A 17,805-nucleotide genomic window follows, 5' to 3' on the forward strand; every position below is an offset into this window, starting at 1 on the left:
GACGACGATTTTGCCGGGAAAACCTTGAGCAACAGCAGGATGCATGAGCTGCAATGCGATGCACTCTATGCAATTTATGTACAACAACGCTTCCTATACGGCCCCTGAGATTGTTTTTCTGCGTACTTTATGTACAACAACGCTTCCTCGAGATTGTTTTTCTTGTGGATTGAATACTTAGTGTGTGTCACGCTTGTTTTTGTGTGGAAATTCTTTTTCGTTACTCGGGATCATGAATAGGAACGTGTCTAATGGAGTTTTACCTAATTCTAATTTAGATATTTTTTTTCTAGTTTTGTCGTTAAAATATAAAATATTTGACGTGAATAAAAATTCCTACAAGCCCTTGCATTGAAGACTTGGTGATTGTTATCGCATTTTCTCATTTATGCAGAGAAGGCGCTATTGTGCTCGTCATGTCTGTCCGTCTGTCTGTCCGTCTATCCGTCTGTCTGTCCGTCTGTCCGTGACCACGTTTTCGTCGACGAGAAAATGCGCTCTCTGTCACTCACTGCAGTGAGTACTGAGTTATATTTTTTAGCAATCTTGGTAATGAGAACCACTGTCGGTTCATCAGGATGAAAGCAATACTCCGGCAACAGACAAAATTATTCATGAAGAGATCTCGGCCACCGAGCTCATCGATCTCATCTGTCGAATAACATCCGTGTTTGTATTGGCAACCTTCGGCTGACCTTGACAATGTTGAACTCGAAAAATAAAATTTTTATTTAAATATAGTTGAGAACGACTTTAAATGTATTTGTTATTGGGAGCAAAAATAAATTTTTCTCGAAAATGTGAAAAAGAGTGATACCTTAATTGGAAGTCTGGCGATTTTATTCCTTTGCAGAAGTCGGTAGAATGCAGGATAGGTAACATGACATCTTGATTGGTGGATAACGAAAGCTTTCAGCGAGACAATTACCGACACGCTATAGCTGATGATCGAAGGAGGCAAACATTGACTATCCTTGAACAAAGAAGATTAAGACATCAGACTATATAAAGAACTCCTGAGGTACTCGTGGTGGTAACAAAAATATTCCTATTTGTGCACTCGCTGACATTGACAATTTTATATGAAATAAAAGTTACACTTCACAAGGTCTGAAGATAAGATAAGGGCAGGTTGTCGTGGTATGCTCTCCACACAGCCGTCGTTCCGATTTGCATGTATACTTCTTGCTGTGTGATGTGTATGATTCACTCGTGTTGCGGTATGCAGTCTGAATTAACATATTGCAATCACATTACCTAACACATAACAGCCAACTGCGTTTGAACTCAGTTCAAACGCAGTTGGTTGTGTTTTTAATTCCTAAACGAGTAAAATGATGTGATTTATAAGAGTAATCATTCATACAAATACGGATTATATACAGGTTTATGAAAAAACGTAAATGCACTTAGGAGTTTAATTAAACATTTAAACAGTACTTTATTCGGAAGGTGATTATGCTATGCAATTTAATTATGTGTGCAGGTGCGTAGTATGCAATTTAAATATGTGTGCAGGTGCATACTATGCCATTTAATTATGTGTGCAGGTGCATACTATGCCATTTAATTATGTGTGCAGGTGCATACTATGCAATTTAATTACATGTGCAGGTGCCTAACATAATCGTGATGATTCACCTTGCATTGAGACAGGTGTTCCCACAGCTGCCAAATGACGCGGCCTTCAGAGCGCTCTATTGCTGAGTTGCCTACATCGTTGAGCGCAGTGTACGCTCTGCAGTGGAGTTGTACGAGTGTCCTTATAGGGAATACAGTCTAACATAATCGTGTTGCTAAACATATTCCAAATTAATTATTGTTGAATATTGTGCAAAAAAGTTAATTGTTGTTATTATTTGGAGTTAATTGCTAATTGTTGATGTCAGTTGCAATTTTCGACTTTGCATTTGCGGTAAATTATTTTCATTGGTTAACGAAGTTGAGTGTTGAAATTGAAAAACGCAGTTAATTAACTATGAATATTATATAATGCTTTTAATGAGGAATATTACATGTGAATATTATTTAATACTGTTAATGAGGAATAGTATATTTGAATATTATATAATTCTACTAATGAGGAATATTATAATATAATTCTGATAAGGAGGAATATATTATATATAATACTATCATATTAAAATATATTATATTATATTTGCATATATATAATGCTGTTAATGAGGAACTTTGTACAACTGTGTTCATGGCAAGCGTGTAAAACATAATTAATGCTGAAAATTTTCTAACGCATATCATGAAAAATATTATATAAGGTAATGCAAATGACGATCTTCGAATGCAATTATTGGTAAAAGTTAAAAATCATTTTACTAGCCTATTATTACATCTGTCTGGAGTAGTTTAATTTTTAATTCACATCCTAGAGTGGCATCAGAATATTAACAGGATCTTTTGTGTCGTTTCGTTATATTACAAAATAGGGCTCAATTGTTATATTTTTCATAATTCATTTAAATTCTAATCTTGTTACAGCTAATACTTTTCAGACATGAATTTCGTACTAGCTTTAGTCCTGAATTTTGTGGTGTTGGTATCCACAAACCCCACGGCATTACCACGCAATGGAACGGGGAAGCTCCTCTACATCCTTCTAGACGGGTACGTCCATTTCATAACTTATTTACTGTATATTTTACGTTGAGTTATGAGCTAAAAAGAGTTAAAAATGGCACGGGGAAGCTCCTCTACATTCTCTTAGACGGGTACGTCCATTTCATAACTTATTTACTGTATATTTTACGTTGAGTTATGAGCTAAAAAGAGTTAAAATAAGAGTTAAGAGCTAAAGATAAGCGCTATTTTATCTAAACCTGACTTATGAGCTAAAAAAACAAGTAATATGTGCTCTTTAACGATATGAAATGAGAATATTTTTATATTGTCCAGGAGCTTACATACTTTATATGATGAATTTATAAATTTCACAGCGGGAAGAAGAAACAATTTAGCAAGTGAGCGATTATTTTAAGGAGGTGACTTAGGCCGTAAGTTCAGTTGTGTAGATATGAATTATGTAGCCGAGTGTTACTTGTGTTGATGTGTATTTACATTTATAGATACTTAGTTGACTCTGGGTTTATTCTTCCAAATGCTTTTCACTCTGGTTAAGTTGTTCATAATTTTATTCGTCGTTCGGGCTTCGTAGTTTTCGGTTCTATTCGGTTACGGTTTATTCAATCTCAATTTATCTTTAAAATAAAAAAAAATTATTATTACAACGAAAGGAAATAAAAAATATTCAACATCTGGCTATCTGTTCAGTATCCACTTAACCTAACCTTGCAGTCGTGTGGTCTCCTTTCAACGCTAATTATTTCGGGAGCATTTAGCTGTTAATAATTGCCTGCATTAGAGTTGAATTGAAAATTTTCAACATTTATCTTTTTCAGATTTCGTTTTGACTACCTAGACGACCAGCCAGCGGAACAAATCCCTGGTTTCACTGAATTCATCAAGAATGGCGTGAAAGCTCAATACATGACCCCATTGACCCCGTCTCTGTCATACCCGAGCTGGACTTCTCTCGTAACTGGGCTCTATGCTGAGAGCCACACCCTCGTCGGCAACTACATGTATGATGCTCAAGCCAGGGATGACTTTTCTCTCTTCAACGACAGCTCGACCGGAAAGCAAAAGGTTGTTACAATCTCAGTTTGAAGTAAAAGCATGAAATGTAATTTTAATTACTTGCTATGTTTGTACACATGAAGACCGGAAAGCAAAATGTTTCTAAAACCAACATGTTTTTATTTATCGGCAGCATGAAAAAAAAAAGATTTTTAGAGATAAATGGTGAAGTTTAGCATTTTTTTATTGCTCGCTATGTATGAATTAAGCCATGTTTTCTTAGGTGAAAATTAGGTGAAAAACCATTCCTGCACATCGAACAAATATGAACGAAAGTAAGGTCGAATTTATGCGATATCAATCTGTTAAGCATTAAATTAGGCAAGCATGATAATTTATGAATGTTTGTTCTTTAGCTAGCGTAGTTAATTTAGTGAAACTGCGTATCCTGTTATATAATTGTTAATTTTAATATACTCCTCAATTTTCAAAACCGAGCGAAAAAGTCTAAATAACCACCATATTACGTTAATAATTATATAAGTTAACCTTTGGCCTACTTAGCTTCTAAATTTGGTCTTAATCTCTGTGCCATATCCGTCCAGTGGTGGGTAGCAGAACCCATCGGTAACCACCATATTATGTTAATAACTAATAAATTAACCTTTGGCCTACTTAGCTTCTAAATTTGCTCTTAATCTCTGTGCCATATCCGTCCAGTGGTGGGTAGCAGAACCCATCTGGAAGTCCGCGAAATTGACGCCACTTTGGTCTACCTTCAACGCCAACTTGAACGTCGAGGTCTGAACGACACAGGTACGAAATCTTGTAGCCCTTGTCATATTTTTTCTTCTCGCGAGAATATAATTTTAGGTGTTTCAACTTGAGAAGTTTCAGGATTTTTGTCGCTGTCATGAGAGAATGTTATTTAATTATTAGCTCACCGTTTATTTTTTGACTAATTGAAATATTGTTACTCTGTGTGATCCCTGAAACAACGAAGATTTTTGCGTCTTGCGTCGTATTTTTTCTGAATTTGTACCTTGGTAAAAATTTCTCAACACATTAGCCTGTTTTGATGTGTATGAGAAGTGTATGAAGTGTATGAGCCTGTTTTGATGTGTATGAGTTTTGATGTGAACTGTGTTGAAGTGCCAATCGCAGTAACGAAATTTTTTTGCGATTATTTATGTATGAGATAACACGAATTTTGACATTAATTTAGTAATCGTTTTGAAAACGCATTTTCGGTAATATCACAAAGCAAATATTGCAATGACAATAGATATTCCTCGTTAGTGAACATCATGATCGTGATTGTATTGACTGCAATGACAATAGATTTTCCTCGTTAGTGAACATCATGATCGTGATTGTATTGACACGAGGTCTGAACGACACAGGTACGAAATCTTGTAGCCCTTGTCACATTTTTATTGTCGCGAGAATATATTTTTCGGTGTTTCAACTAGAAAAGTATCATGAGAATGAGAGAATGATATTTAATTATTTGGGCACTGTTCATTTTTTTTGACTAATTGAACGATTGTTACGCTGTGTGGTCCCTGAAACAACGAGGATTTTTGCGTCTAGCGTCGTGGCCTTCAATTGTCAAATATATATTTTTTTTAAATTCGTAGCTTGCTATAAGTGCTCAAGATATTAGCCTATTAGACGATTGAATTGTGTTTAAAGGGCAATCGTAGGAACGAATTTTTTTTCGCGATGATCTACATATGATAATACGAATTTTGACATCAATTTAGTGATGGTCTTGAAGCGCATTTTTGATAATTTCACAGAGCAAATAAAAAATTTTTTTGAAAGCAGTTTAAAAGTACGAGCATTAGCCCATGTGACAAGTTTGTGTATTTTTATTGACTACAATAACAATAGATTTTCCCCGTTAGTGAACATTGTGATCATGATTGTATTGACTGCAATGACAATAGATTTCCCCCGTTAGTAAACATTGTGATCGTGATTGTATTGACAGCAATGACAATGGATTTTCCTCGTTAGTGAACATCGTGATCGTGATTGTATTGACTGCAATGACAACAGATTTTCCTCGTTAGTGAACATCATGATCGTGATTGTATTGACTGCAATGACGATAGATTTTCCCCGTTAGTGAACATCATGATCGTGATTGTATTGACTGCAATGACAATAGATTTTCCCCGTTAGTGAACATCGTGATAGTGATTGTATTGACTGCAATGACGATAGATTTTCCCCGTTAGTGAACATCGTGATAGTGAGCGACCATGGCATGACCGACACCGGTAACGCTACCACCAAGCGCGTCTGGCTCGACCAATACCTGCCTCAGGGAGCGCCTGTCGAACGTATCGCCGACCAGGGAGCCTTCATCAACATTAAAGTCGCTGCAGGACGAGTTGATGAGGTGGTCAATGTTGTGTTACTCAATTAAATATTTATTTGGGTTCAATTAGGATGTGTAACTCATCTAGTTTAACTTATTTACGGTAATTGCTTGAACACTGCTTTTGTATTTGATAAAAATCTTGGCTTCATTGCTAATATTTTACAAGCATCTAGCTATTATTCTTAGCCTTCTGCATTTACAATTTAATTTTTAGTTTAAGTTTGATTTTAAAAAGTAATTATATCATAATTTGATAACGCTTCACGAAAGTATACGTTTTCATTCATGTTTCTTAATTGGGCAAATTGCGAATTTAAGGATCGAAAAATTAGCCACAAAACGTTTGAAAAGTAAAGGTTGAACAACCCATTTTGAGCTTCATATAAAATTTCTAAGGTTCTCCGAGAACCAAAAATATGTATCAACGCCAATTTCTGTGAAATTTTACCAGTATTTTAATGACACTTTACGCTTTACAGCACTTCAAGGCTTGCATTTGTATATATTGATTTTCAGGCTTCACGTGAACCTTATACAGGGTTATCAATATTTAGCGTTACAACTTTGAGTGATTAGAACTATGAAATGAAAAACAATTTTGAATGTTTGAAAATGTATTTATGTAGGCAGAGGTTCAGAGATACAATTCCCACAATTTCATTCAATATGTCCACCATCTGCATCAATAACGAGTTGTAGACGCTTAGAGAAAGCCTTACACGAGTCAAGAATGACACTCTGCGGGACTTTGGCCCACTCCTTCAGCAGTTTGACCTCTAGGGCGTCTAAACTGCTATGGTGAGCGGTCGAGACCTTGCTCTCAAGGTATGGCCAAATCCCAAAATCCAGAGGATTCAGATCGGGTGACGATGGGAGCCATTCATCTTTGGGAATGAAGTGGGAACATTCTCGGACTGCCACTCCTGAGTCGATTTGGCCCCATGGGATGGTGCAGAGTCCTGCTGGAACGACCAGGGGCGTTTTTTGAAGGGCTTTTGTGCCCATGGGCAACAATGCACCAACAAGGATGGCATCTCGATAGTTCTTCTGATTCAATTCCACCCCTTTGTCAACAAAAAAGAGGGGACTCCTCGAGGACTCTGTTACGGCTGCACAGACCATCGCTGAGGTCGGGCATTGCTTCATAGTCACCACACGGGATCTTTCGTCCCATTCTTCGACCAAATTCGATCATTTTGGGAGTTGAAGTGGTGTTCATCATTGAATATCTTCTCATCACTGAAAACGAGGTTTGGCAACGTACGTGCCATCATGAATGCGGGAAAGAAGAATCTTGGATCTTTGGAGGCGTTTGTCAACAACTTGAGCAGACAGTTGGTGTTTTTTGACATGCTTGAATGGGGACAACTTTAGGTCCTTCCGGAGAATAGTCGACATGGTTCCATACGTCACATTTGACTGTTTTGCGAGTGTATTGATTTTGAAAAAACAATGTAACGCTAAATATTGTTGACCCTGTAAGTGAAGTAAACTAGTTTTTTGTGCATATAATTATATAATAATGTATATAGCGTTGCGCTTATAATGTTCTTAGTGTTGGATTTTTGTCGTATTTCTTCACGATTTACACATTCTCGTAGGTGTACAATCCCCTGTCGAAGATACCTGGCGTCAAGGTGTACAAGAAGGACGACATTCCAGAAGACTTCCACGTGGCCAAGTCGAAGTACATGCACGACATCCTGATCGTTGCTGATTTAAGTAAGTCGAAGTACATGAAAGAGATCTTATTTGGACTGATTTAAGTTAGTCGGAGTGCATAAAAGATATCCTTATTGTGGATGATTTAAGTAAGTCCAAGTCCATGAAAGATATCCTTATTGTGGCTAATTTATGCAAAACAAAGTACACGAAAGAAATATTTTTTCGACTGATTTAAGTAAGTAGAGACACAAGCTCGAAATTTTTAGCTTGCCGATTCAGGTGAAGTACGATATCCTCATTGTGAGTGAATTTGGAGAGTTGAAATAAACTATATGTGAAACGAATCAGATTAAAAAAATAAAGGAACAATTTTTTTTAAAGTTTGGGTTTGTAGCTCAGTTGCTTGTAAGTGACATGATTTATTTGAGTATTTCCAGAGATTACTAACACCATGATAGTGGCGAACCGCATTATTGAGAGTAAAAAGGATATAAAATATTCTTAGTTAGGAAGGCTGTTGATTGTCCGACAGCCATAATATATTTGAAAAATTTTATTAAGGGTTATTCGCAGAATTATGTAAAAGAAGATGTAACACACAGCAAACAAATTCCAACTATAATTTCTCACAACCAAAGGAACATTATTTAATTGTAAAAAATACATAGTTATTTACTGTACGATGCATCCTATTGACTGATTTTCTTCAATAATAGATGCAATGAACTACCAACATCTTTCATAAAATTATATATCATTTGAACCATAAACTATAAAAATTCGAGTGTCCTTGACCCAGGCGGCAAGGTCGACCGAATCTTATGGTTCAGGCATTTCTTAAGTGAAATAATTTTTTCTTAGGCGCCTCCAACTATTTATTAGGCAAATTAAATTTTTCTTAGGCGCCTCCAATTATTTCTTAGGCAAATTAATTTTCTCTTAGGCGCCTCCAAATATTTCTTAGGCAAATTATCTAAGTTGTGTAGACAAGCACTTGACGCCTCCAATTTCATAATCTAAATTTTCTCTGTGAATGCAGAGCGTGGAACAGCAGAAGTGGAAATTTAAGTGTGAAGTGGCATCTAGATATGGTATATGGCCTACGCAGCCCACATAAAGTAATAATATGATTTCGTTATGTTTTCATGTGGGAAAAACTTATTGATGTTTTCGTTAAATTTCACAAGTTACGCGTGACCTATACCTTATCATACAACAAATTTGTACTTTTTTGTTGATTTGTACAATTGTACTAAATTTGTGCTATTTTTTTATTTGTTCTATTTTTTAAATAACTTTGAAAATCATCTTTTACTGCAATGGAAATTACAGAGTGATTGAGAAAAATATTTGTTGTGTTGTGGATACATTTAGGCCAGTTTGTATAGAATAATAAATAACTTGATAGACGAAATTTAGAATGATTGGTGGGTAAAAAGTAGGTAAAAAACTTTAATCATCAGTTACTTAAAATTTGAGGTTGCATATGAAATTAATAGTAATAGCGGATTGAATACAGCGTGATGCGACAATAACCGGTCAGGTTTTATATGCAAAATATAATAGAAAGCATTTTTAGTTAATTTTTATTAATAATTTCAAATTAAATAGCTTAAGTCATTTCAATAAAAGTTTGAAAGTACAACATTAATGCTTAATTGTTTCCTAATCTAAGCATGTGATAGCATTCATTACTTTGTGAATTTCTTTAGAATGTGCAATAATTAAATAACCATAAACTTATTAAATAGTAAAAACAGAAGTATTAAAAACTGAGATTAAATATGATTGATGTCATGTTTACAGAAACGTTCGTGATGAGCTCGAACCGTTCACAGCAGCTCCCTCCGCCAAGCTCGTTCGTATATTACGGCGCGCACGGCTACAGCAAGAACGAGAAGGACATGCGGGCCATCTTCTTTGCCAAGGGGCCTGGTGAGGTTGACTTTATCTAGAGCGCTTTGACCTATACGCGATTTAGAAAATTTCAAGTTTTTCAATACAGTTGAACACTGGCCACTCCCCAAACAGTTTTCAAAGTTTCAACTCGTTAACAAGTTATAACAAATGAACCACAGGCAACAATTACGTATATGCATCGTAAAATTTGCCTTCTGCTAAAATTTATATTTGTATAAGACGTTAGTAGGTACATATGCAACATTTGTAAAAAATCGAATTTATTTATTTTTTAAATTTGCCTTATCCTATTCCAACCTCTTAATAATTTTAATGAACGAAGTCTGCGGCAGTATATTGTATTTAATTAATTAATATTTGCGAATTTTTTAGATTATCAGTCTAAACCTATAGGTATCGGAAAATTTGTATATTTGTTCTCGGTACTTTGCAGCGTTCGTGCCCGGCACGGTGCTGGACCCCATCAACATCGTGGATGTGTACCAAGTGTTGGCTCACGTCCTCAACGTCGAGCCTCGCCCCCACAACGGCACCTGGTCAAGGGTCGAGCGCGCCATTGCCCAAGGCAACGGCGCTCCAGGAACTGCCACAGGAGCTTTCGGTATCCTGCCCTTGGTCTTGTCGACGATGTTCATCGTCTGGCTGAACCTTTAAACACTTGTATGAGCCTTTAAACACTTGCGAGAGGTACTTCAGAAGCCAGCCAGTCTCTTTAATTATCGCCGGCCCTAGGAACTGCCACTGGAGCTTTCGGTATCCTGCCCGTGGTCTTGTCGACGATGTTCATCGTCAGGCTGAACCTTTAGACACTTGCGAGAGGTACTTCAGAAGCCAGCCAGTCTCCTTAGTTATCACCGATGAGAAAACGAATCGAAACTGAACAAAGTATGTTTGAAATTTTTCGTCAAGCTTAAAATAAACAAATTGCATCTAAAAACATTGTAATCAGCCCTCGTATTTTTGCCGTTATAATTTTTCGATTTAGATTTGTATTCTATTACATGTGATATTTTCGAGGTACGCGTTCGTTACTGCTGCCTATTACCTGACTGATTGCCATCTTGGGCGTTCGCTTTTTCCGAACCATGGCCCTCTATCGCGGCTCTAACCGGCATTCTAGACGGTCGAGTGACTGATTAAATATGATATAGTGTGTTGCATTCCATTGTGAGGGCTATTTACAAGATGCAATACTTATGAAATAGAAAATCAATCAATTCGTTTATTCAGCTGGGAAGCAGAAACTTGGTTTCAACATTTTTAGCTTATCACCGAACTTTTGCTGCGCTAAAGAACAGAGAATGATGGGATCATCGAAAAAAAGCGAGAAAACAGAGTCAAAAAGTTACTGATATACGTAATTAATTCATGTATCGTCGATTGGATTGTTTCCAAAAACACTACGTCAACTGAACCTTTATTGTATTTTTCACGTATCACATCGTGCACAAGTTAACATTTAATATTAAAAAATCAAATTGTAATTCAAGTTCTCTTTCGTTTATCTTGAATAGTGGAAGTTACTCAAAAATCAAATTATGGTGAATAACTTATTCAGGTGGTTGCTTACCTAACGGCCTGAACGACTTTCACAATAAATGAGTGCACCTAGACAAGTTCACTCTGAGGGTTGGTAATTATAAGTGGCAAAAACTTAGTTTACGGTGTCGTGCAGAAAATCTCTACGTCAAATTCATATTTTAGGGTAAAATGCAAATATTAGAAGAATATCTACATCAAATTTATATTTTAGGGTAAAATGCAAATATTAGAAGAATATCTACGCCAAATTTATATTTTAGGGTAAAATGCAAATATTAAAAGAATATCTACGCCAAATTTATATTTTAGGGCAAAATGCAAATATTAGAAGAATATCTATGTCAAATTTATATTTTATGGTAACATGCAAATATTAGAAGAATATCTACGTCAAATTTATATTTTATGACAACGTGCAAATACTAGAAGAATATCCACGTCAAATCTGTATTTTATGGTAACATGCAAATATTAGAAGAATATCTACGTCAAATTTGTAATTTATAAGAACATAAAATATATTGTAAAGGTCCAGCTCGAACANCTACGTTAAATTTGTATTTTATGGTAACATGCAAATATTAGAAGAATATCTATGTCAAATTTATATTTTATGGTAACCGGCAAATATTAGAAGAAAATCTACGTCAAATTTGTAATTTATAAGAACATAAAATATATTGTAAAGGTACAGCTCGAACAATTTTGCTTACGCGGGCATAAGAAGCAACATTTAACACACACAAAAAAAATAATAAGGTTACAATGAAAAATATTGTACAACATTTGCCGAGCAAATACCGCCGGAAATTAAGGTGTTATAATGATCGGAGTTTCTAAAAAGGTAATTGAGTTCTGGAAATGTCCACTATCACTTATAATTAAGATGTTGAAATAAAGAGAGCTTCGGTGTCTGCATACCTTCGGAATAGCAAGGTTTCCAGGTGAGGGCTGCTTTATTTCTCTGCATCTGCGAGGAAGTTTAGCGTCATAGAAGCGGGTATATTTAAATTCCGCTTGTCATCACGCGGAAAGAAAGTGCAGGCATTTTGAAGATTAAAGTGCAAATTTAACGCAATTTTTATTGCGCTACATCAATTGCCTTTATAAAAATCGCTGGTGTTAAAATTAAGTATTTCTTAATGGTTAATTAAATTTTTATTGCATCAGGCTACAGAGAATCATAGGATTAGTGCAATAATATATTACCGATTACATTTATCATAGCGTGTGATATGTACCGATGAATTTATTTCAATAGGATTACACGCAATCTAAAAACTTCAGCTGAGTTGAGAATTGATGTAAAATTTGGCTTAAAGTAAATTAAGTTGCACAGAATCTAGACGTCGAACAAATTTCAATTTTGTTTAGAGTGGTACACTAGAATAAGTGATATTTAATGCACAACTTTGAAATTGTGACTTGTTGATGTATATTGCTTATATAATAGGAATTAATAATCGTCATACAAGTTAATATCAAGTTCATCACTGTCTATATCTCTATAGCGCCTAGTCCAATATATCGTGTCCAATGAACAAAAAATCGTCGACATTGTAATAGATTTTTTTGGCAATTTACAGATTGATTAAGGGATTTTTTATGTGAAAAACGCATGCCAACTCTTCTTGAGTTCACAATAGTTAGTATATGTCACGGCGCACTTAAACTTACTTGGTGTTTTACGAGCTAAAATAATGTCTTAAGTCATATTATTTTCAACAACTTTATTCTTGATCAGGAATAAATTCGAAGCATTGAAGCCAGGTTGCACTAAAAATAGTCTAGCTGTCTAATTATTTTTCATGTAGCTAATGTCATTCTAATTGTTATACTAATTTTTTCCCGTTAATGTACAATCATAATTCACTGCCACCAAACCTATTATAACAATAAACGCTTGAATGTTATCTGTTTCCCTTTATCCACGTAAATACAGTGTCATTAAATCCTTCAATGAATTATATATTTCCCGCTTTATAATACTATAATACTCACGCCCAGTGCTTAACGAGAAATCATGTCATACTATCTTTTACCAACTTATCCTATGCCTTTGAATGTTCGTCTACTCGTGAATTTAAAAAAGTACTTATATAGCTGCGAAGTCGCTGGTTTCCGAAAAGTCATAATTTCAGTTAAATGGGCTCTTCTTACCGTGTTAAACTGATAAAAATTTGGAGTGGGCACAATTTTTAAACGATGAATAATTCGAGTGGTCATTAAATTGTTTCCGATATTTTCTTTGCAGAAAAAGACGTGCGTGCTCATGTTTTGTTATGAATCCCCATTCTAACTTTCTTAATATACCAAATGTCAGCTGAAAAGCTATCATTTGTCCATTTAAGCTCTAAATAGATAATTATGCTTAGTAAATTCTCAACAACAATTAAGCGAATAAATATATGAAATCAAGTCATTCGTGTAATAAAACATTGAAAGTTTTAATCCTATATATAAAGCCGAAGAAAAGTTAACCGTTTTGATACTATATTGAAACAATCGCTTAAAAAAAATCATTTAATTCATAACCGCGCAACTGCTGTACATGCATCCCAGTAGTGTCAAATCAATTGTTCAGAGTTGTGTCGTCTTATAAAAAAAACGTGATTCAACTCATAATTTCGCTAAACTCAAGAAATAAGTTCACTCCCACCACTAGCTGTGTACGGCTGCATGTATGAGTCAAAGGCGCGTATAGATTTCTAAATTGATTTTCAAACTGTAACTTTGATGACATAACTAAGAATTTCGCTCGACTTGGGAATTCAATCAATCTCCTACTGAGCAGTGGCTGCATTCACTTCATAGATGCCAGTTCATTGGGTTTATTCAACTTTTTTTTTTCTCGAAATTTGATTTTTTTTCATCTCACAACTGGGCAAAGGCTGCTCTAAAATAATTGGTGTTTTTGAAACGCATTCGTTTCAGAATATGATAGTCCAATTGAAACTGGCGATTCAACACGGATTTTTTTTTAATTCAGGATGTTCAATTACTTCACAACTGCGCCGTTGCAGACTGGATTTCATTAAAATCTCTGTTAAGTCGTTTCAGAATCTGCTTTTTCATACTAGCTTTGATGAATTAACACTGAATAAAAACCAACTTGATGAATTCATTTCAATTTCATACGGATGATACAAGTAATCATTTTATTCAGAACTCCAGTCCGTTGTTTATTGTGCCGACGACTACCCTGGCAGGTTAATTTTTTTGCCGATAGCTCACACGTGTCCTCAGACGATGGAAAATTTCCTCAAAACTTTAATGTACACAAATTTTCTCGTTCTTAAGATGCTTCAGAACCCTGTACAGCTGCACGATTCTGCGAGATCCTACCTCGGGAGAGCTTTGAAAGTACGGACTTGCTTTCATTTCTGAGTTAATTTTCAACTGTACCCAAATATTTTAGGTAGAACGATAATTGATAGATTATTCCGTAAATTTATTTCTGAAGGCGTAGAAGGATAGAGAGACAAAGAAATGTTATACATTTTCTATTTACAATTTTAAATGTACATACAAGAATTACAACGGTACTGAGATTGTTACGACTAGAATATTTTAATCAAGGTTCAATAATATTGATATCCTAATGCAACCTCAAGACAAAACACAAAAGATACTACAATTTTATAGTACTATTGACAATATATACGCTAATTACATATATAAATACCTAAGACTTATGGCGTACTAATAATGTTCTGAAAGAATTATATTTAGCGTTCTCAGCTTGCTTATCATTAATCGAGGAAGCTTGGATGAAATGCATGTATCTTTTGTGATGCATGTGCGCTTATTACAACTATCTAGCAATACTTCTCGTTTACACTACTAACTCCGTTTACACTACTCCGTTTACGTTTACACTACTAACTCCGATGGACACATTAGCAACTAATAAGAAAATATTATTGTCAATACAAAAATTCTCTGGTCTTCAATGAAACCTGCTAAATGGAACAAATTCTGCCAACCTATACTAATTTCATATATACATTTATGTATATGTACAGTTATTATTCACTATTTAATCCACTTCCTCGATGGTTGGCCCCCGAGATGCCGCACTGGGGCCTCCGGGCATCGTGCCGTTGGGCGCGGGTCCTCCAGCTCCTCCATAAAGCTTGCTGATCACAGGGGCGCACACTTGCTCCACTTCCTTTTGTTTATGCTCGAATTCTTCCTTCTCCGCCAGAAGGTTCATGTCCAGCCACTTGAGGGCATCATTGCAAGCATCCAGTGCTTTCTTGCGATCATCTTCATTAATTGTATCCTTCAACTTCTCGTCTTCAAGAGTTGATTTCATGCTAAAGCAGTAAGACTCCAACGAATTCTTCGCCGAAATCTTCTCTTTATGCTTCTCGTCCTCGTCTCTGAACTTTTCAGCATCTTGTACCATCTTCTCGATCTCTTCTTTGCTAAGTCGACCTTTGTCGTTGGTGATGGTGATCTTGCTCTCCTTGCCCGTGGACTTGTCAACAGCAGAAACGTTCAAAATGCCATTGGCGTCGATGTCGAAAGTTACTTCGATCTGCGGTACGCCCCGAGGAGCAGGAGGAATACCAGTGAGCTCGAACTTGCCGAGAAGGTTATTATCCTTGGTCATGGCGCGTTCGCCCTCGTAAACCTGGATGAGCACACCGGGTTGGTTATCCGAGTAGGTGGTGAAGGTTTGGGTTTGTTTAGTGGGAATGGTAGTGTTGCGTTTTATGAGGGTAGTCATAACACCTCCAGCTGTCTCGAGTCCCATTGACAATGGGGCGACATCGAGAAGAAGCAAATCCTGTACTGCTTCTGACTTGTCACCACTAAGAATGGCAGCCTGGACAGCAGCACCATAGGCCACAGCCTCGTCAGGATTGATCGACTTGTTCAACTCCTTTCCGTTGAAGAAGTCCTGCAGCAGCTTTTGGATTTTGGGAATACGGGTTGAGCCTCCAACTAAAACAATTTCGTGGATATTTCCTTTGTCCATTTTGGCATCACGCAGCGCTTTCTCAACGGGATCAAGTGTTCCTCTGAAGAGGTCAGAACACAATTCTTCGAATCGCGCGCGGGTGATGGATGTGTAGAAATCAATGCCCTCGAAGAGCGAATCTATCTCAATGCTGGCTTGTGCAGACGAGGAGAGAGTCCTCTTAGCTCGTTCACACGCTGTCCTCAGTCGTCGCAAAGCTCGCTTATTCTCTGAAATATCCTTCTTGTGCTTCCTCTTGAACTCCTGCGCAAGATGGCTAACCAGACGGTTGTCGAAATCTTCACCTCCAAGATGTGTATCTCCGGCAGTTGCTTTCACTTCAAAAATCCCATCATCGATGGACAAAATTGAGACGTCGAAAGTTCCGCCACCTAAATCGAATATAAGGATATTTCGTTCTCCCATTGTACTCCCCTTCTTGTCGAGACCATAAGCGATGGCTGCAGCTGTGGGCTCATTGATAATCCTGAGGACGTTGAGGCCAGCGATGGCGCCGGCATCTTTTGTCGCTTGGCGTTGGGAGTCGTTGAAGTAAGCAGGCACGGTGATGACCGCGTCTTTTACAGCACTTCCCAGATAAGCTTCGGCAATTTCCTTCATCTTCATCAAAACCATGGACGATATTTCTTCAGGACTGAATGTCTTGTTTTCATTTTTGTATTCCACCTTGATTTTCGGTTTCCCTTCATCATCAATAACTTTGAAAGGCCAGTGTTTCATGTCACTCGACACAGTTTGGTCGTGATATTTGCGGCCAATGAGTCTCTTGGCATCAAAAACTGTGTTGATGGGATTGAGGGCGACTTGGTTCTTGGCAGGATCGCCGATGAGCCTCTCAGTGTCGGTGAAGGCGACGTACGAAGGAGTTGTCCTGTTGCCCTGGTCGTTGGCGATGATCTCGACCTTGCCATGTTGGAACACACCCACGCACGAGTAGGTCGTGCCCAGGTCAATGCCCACTGCGGTTGCTGTCTTCGTTTTCATTTCACACTGCTTCCCGAGAGCAGAGAAAGAAAACGTACATAAATTTTTATCCATTAAATATTACAAACTTTCAAACACTTTAACCTTCTTATATATCAAATATAATTTTTACATAAACCAATTATTGAATAAACCAGTACATAAACCAATTATTGAATGTTCATGATATTGAAACATTGTAGTGGAGACATAGAAAAATCATTCCAGGAAATCAACTTTTGTAAAATATAGCATAAGGAGCTCTAAAGAGCAATTTATCTATAACAGATATTACAAGTAACAAATAGTAATGTTTTACCTCTATGATCCTTCGATGGAGTAAATACGTAAGTAGATGGAGCACGAAACCTGTTCGTTGCTTCACAATTCACACGTGAGAATGCGAACGCTCAAATACAAAGAAGCACAATAGAAAATGCAAAAACCACAAAATCACTAATGTGTTAAGTTCTTCGATAAAATGTACTCGACAGTGGTAATCACTTCGAAGCGTGGATATGCGTACAGAATTGATTCACTGCAATAACTTGTTACTCGCTCGGTAGTTGAGTTGTATCTCACAGCCGCCTCGCCTGCACGCCGCTTATATTGCAGTCACCGCTGGAAGTTTTCTAGAACATTCCTGAAGAAGAAATTTCGACGCGAACTACATCGTTCCTGCCAGATGTTTCTGGGAGAATTGCGACGCACCGACACTCGTTTCATCATTTGTGCATAA

General features: G+C 36.7%; 2 protein-coding genes across 2 annotated transcripts; one reads left to right on the forward strand and one right to left on the reverse strand.

Moving 5' to 3' along the window:
• The first annotated feature begins 2,499 nt into the window (after window positions 1–2,499).
• On the forward strand, window positions 2,500–11,306 carry LOC108673850 (glycerophosphocholine cholinephosphodiesterase ENPP6-like). Its single transcript, XM_018161726.2, is given in 9 exon segments — window positions 2,500–2,625; window positions 3,417–3,663; window positions 4,315–4,344; window positions 4,347–4,410; window positions 5,841–6,004; window positions 7,588–7,708; window positions 9,458–9,586; window positions 10,005–10,151; window positions 10,304–11,306. Coding segments are annotated over 9 exon segments (1,086 nt in total). The 5' UTR covers window positions 2,500–2,515; the 3' UTR covers window positions 10,378–11,306.
• A 3,765-nt stretch (window positions 11,307–15,071) lies between these two features.
• Window positions 15,072–17,506, reverse strand: LOC108673849 (heat shock 70 kDa protein cognate 4; the record flags this gene model as incomplete). Its single annotated transcript, XM_018161725.2, is given in 2 exon segments — window positions 15,072–17,093; window positions 17,386–17,506. A coding segment is annotated over 1 exon segment (1,935 nt). The 3' UTR covers window positions 15,072–15,152.
• Between the last annotated feature and the right edge of the window lie 299 nt (window positions 17,507–17,805).

The sequence above is a fragment of the Hyalella azteca genome, unplaced genomic scaffold (genome assembly GCF_000764305.2).
Source record: "Hyalella azteca isolate HAZT.00-mixed unplaced genomic scaffold, Hazt_2.0.2 contig11573, whole genome shotgun sequence".
Classification (NCBI taxonomy): domain Eukaryota; kingdom Metazoa; phylum Arthropoda; class Malacostraca; order Amphipoda; family Hyalellidae; genus Hyalella; species Hyalella azteca.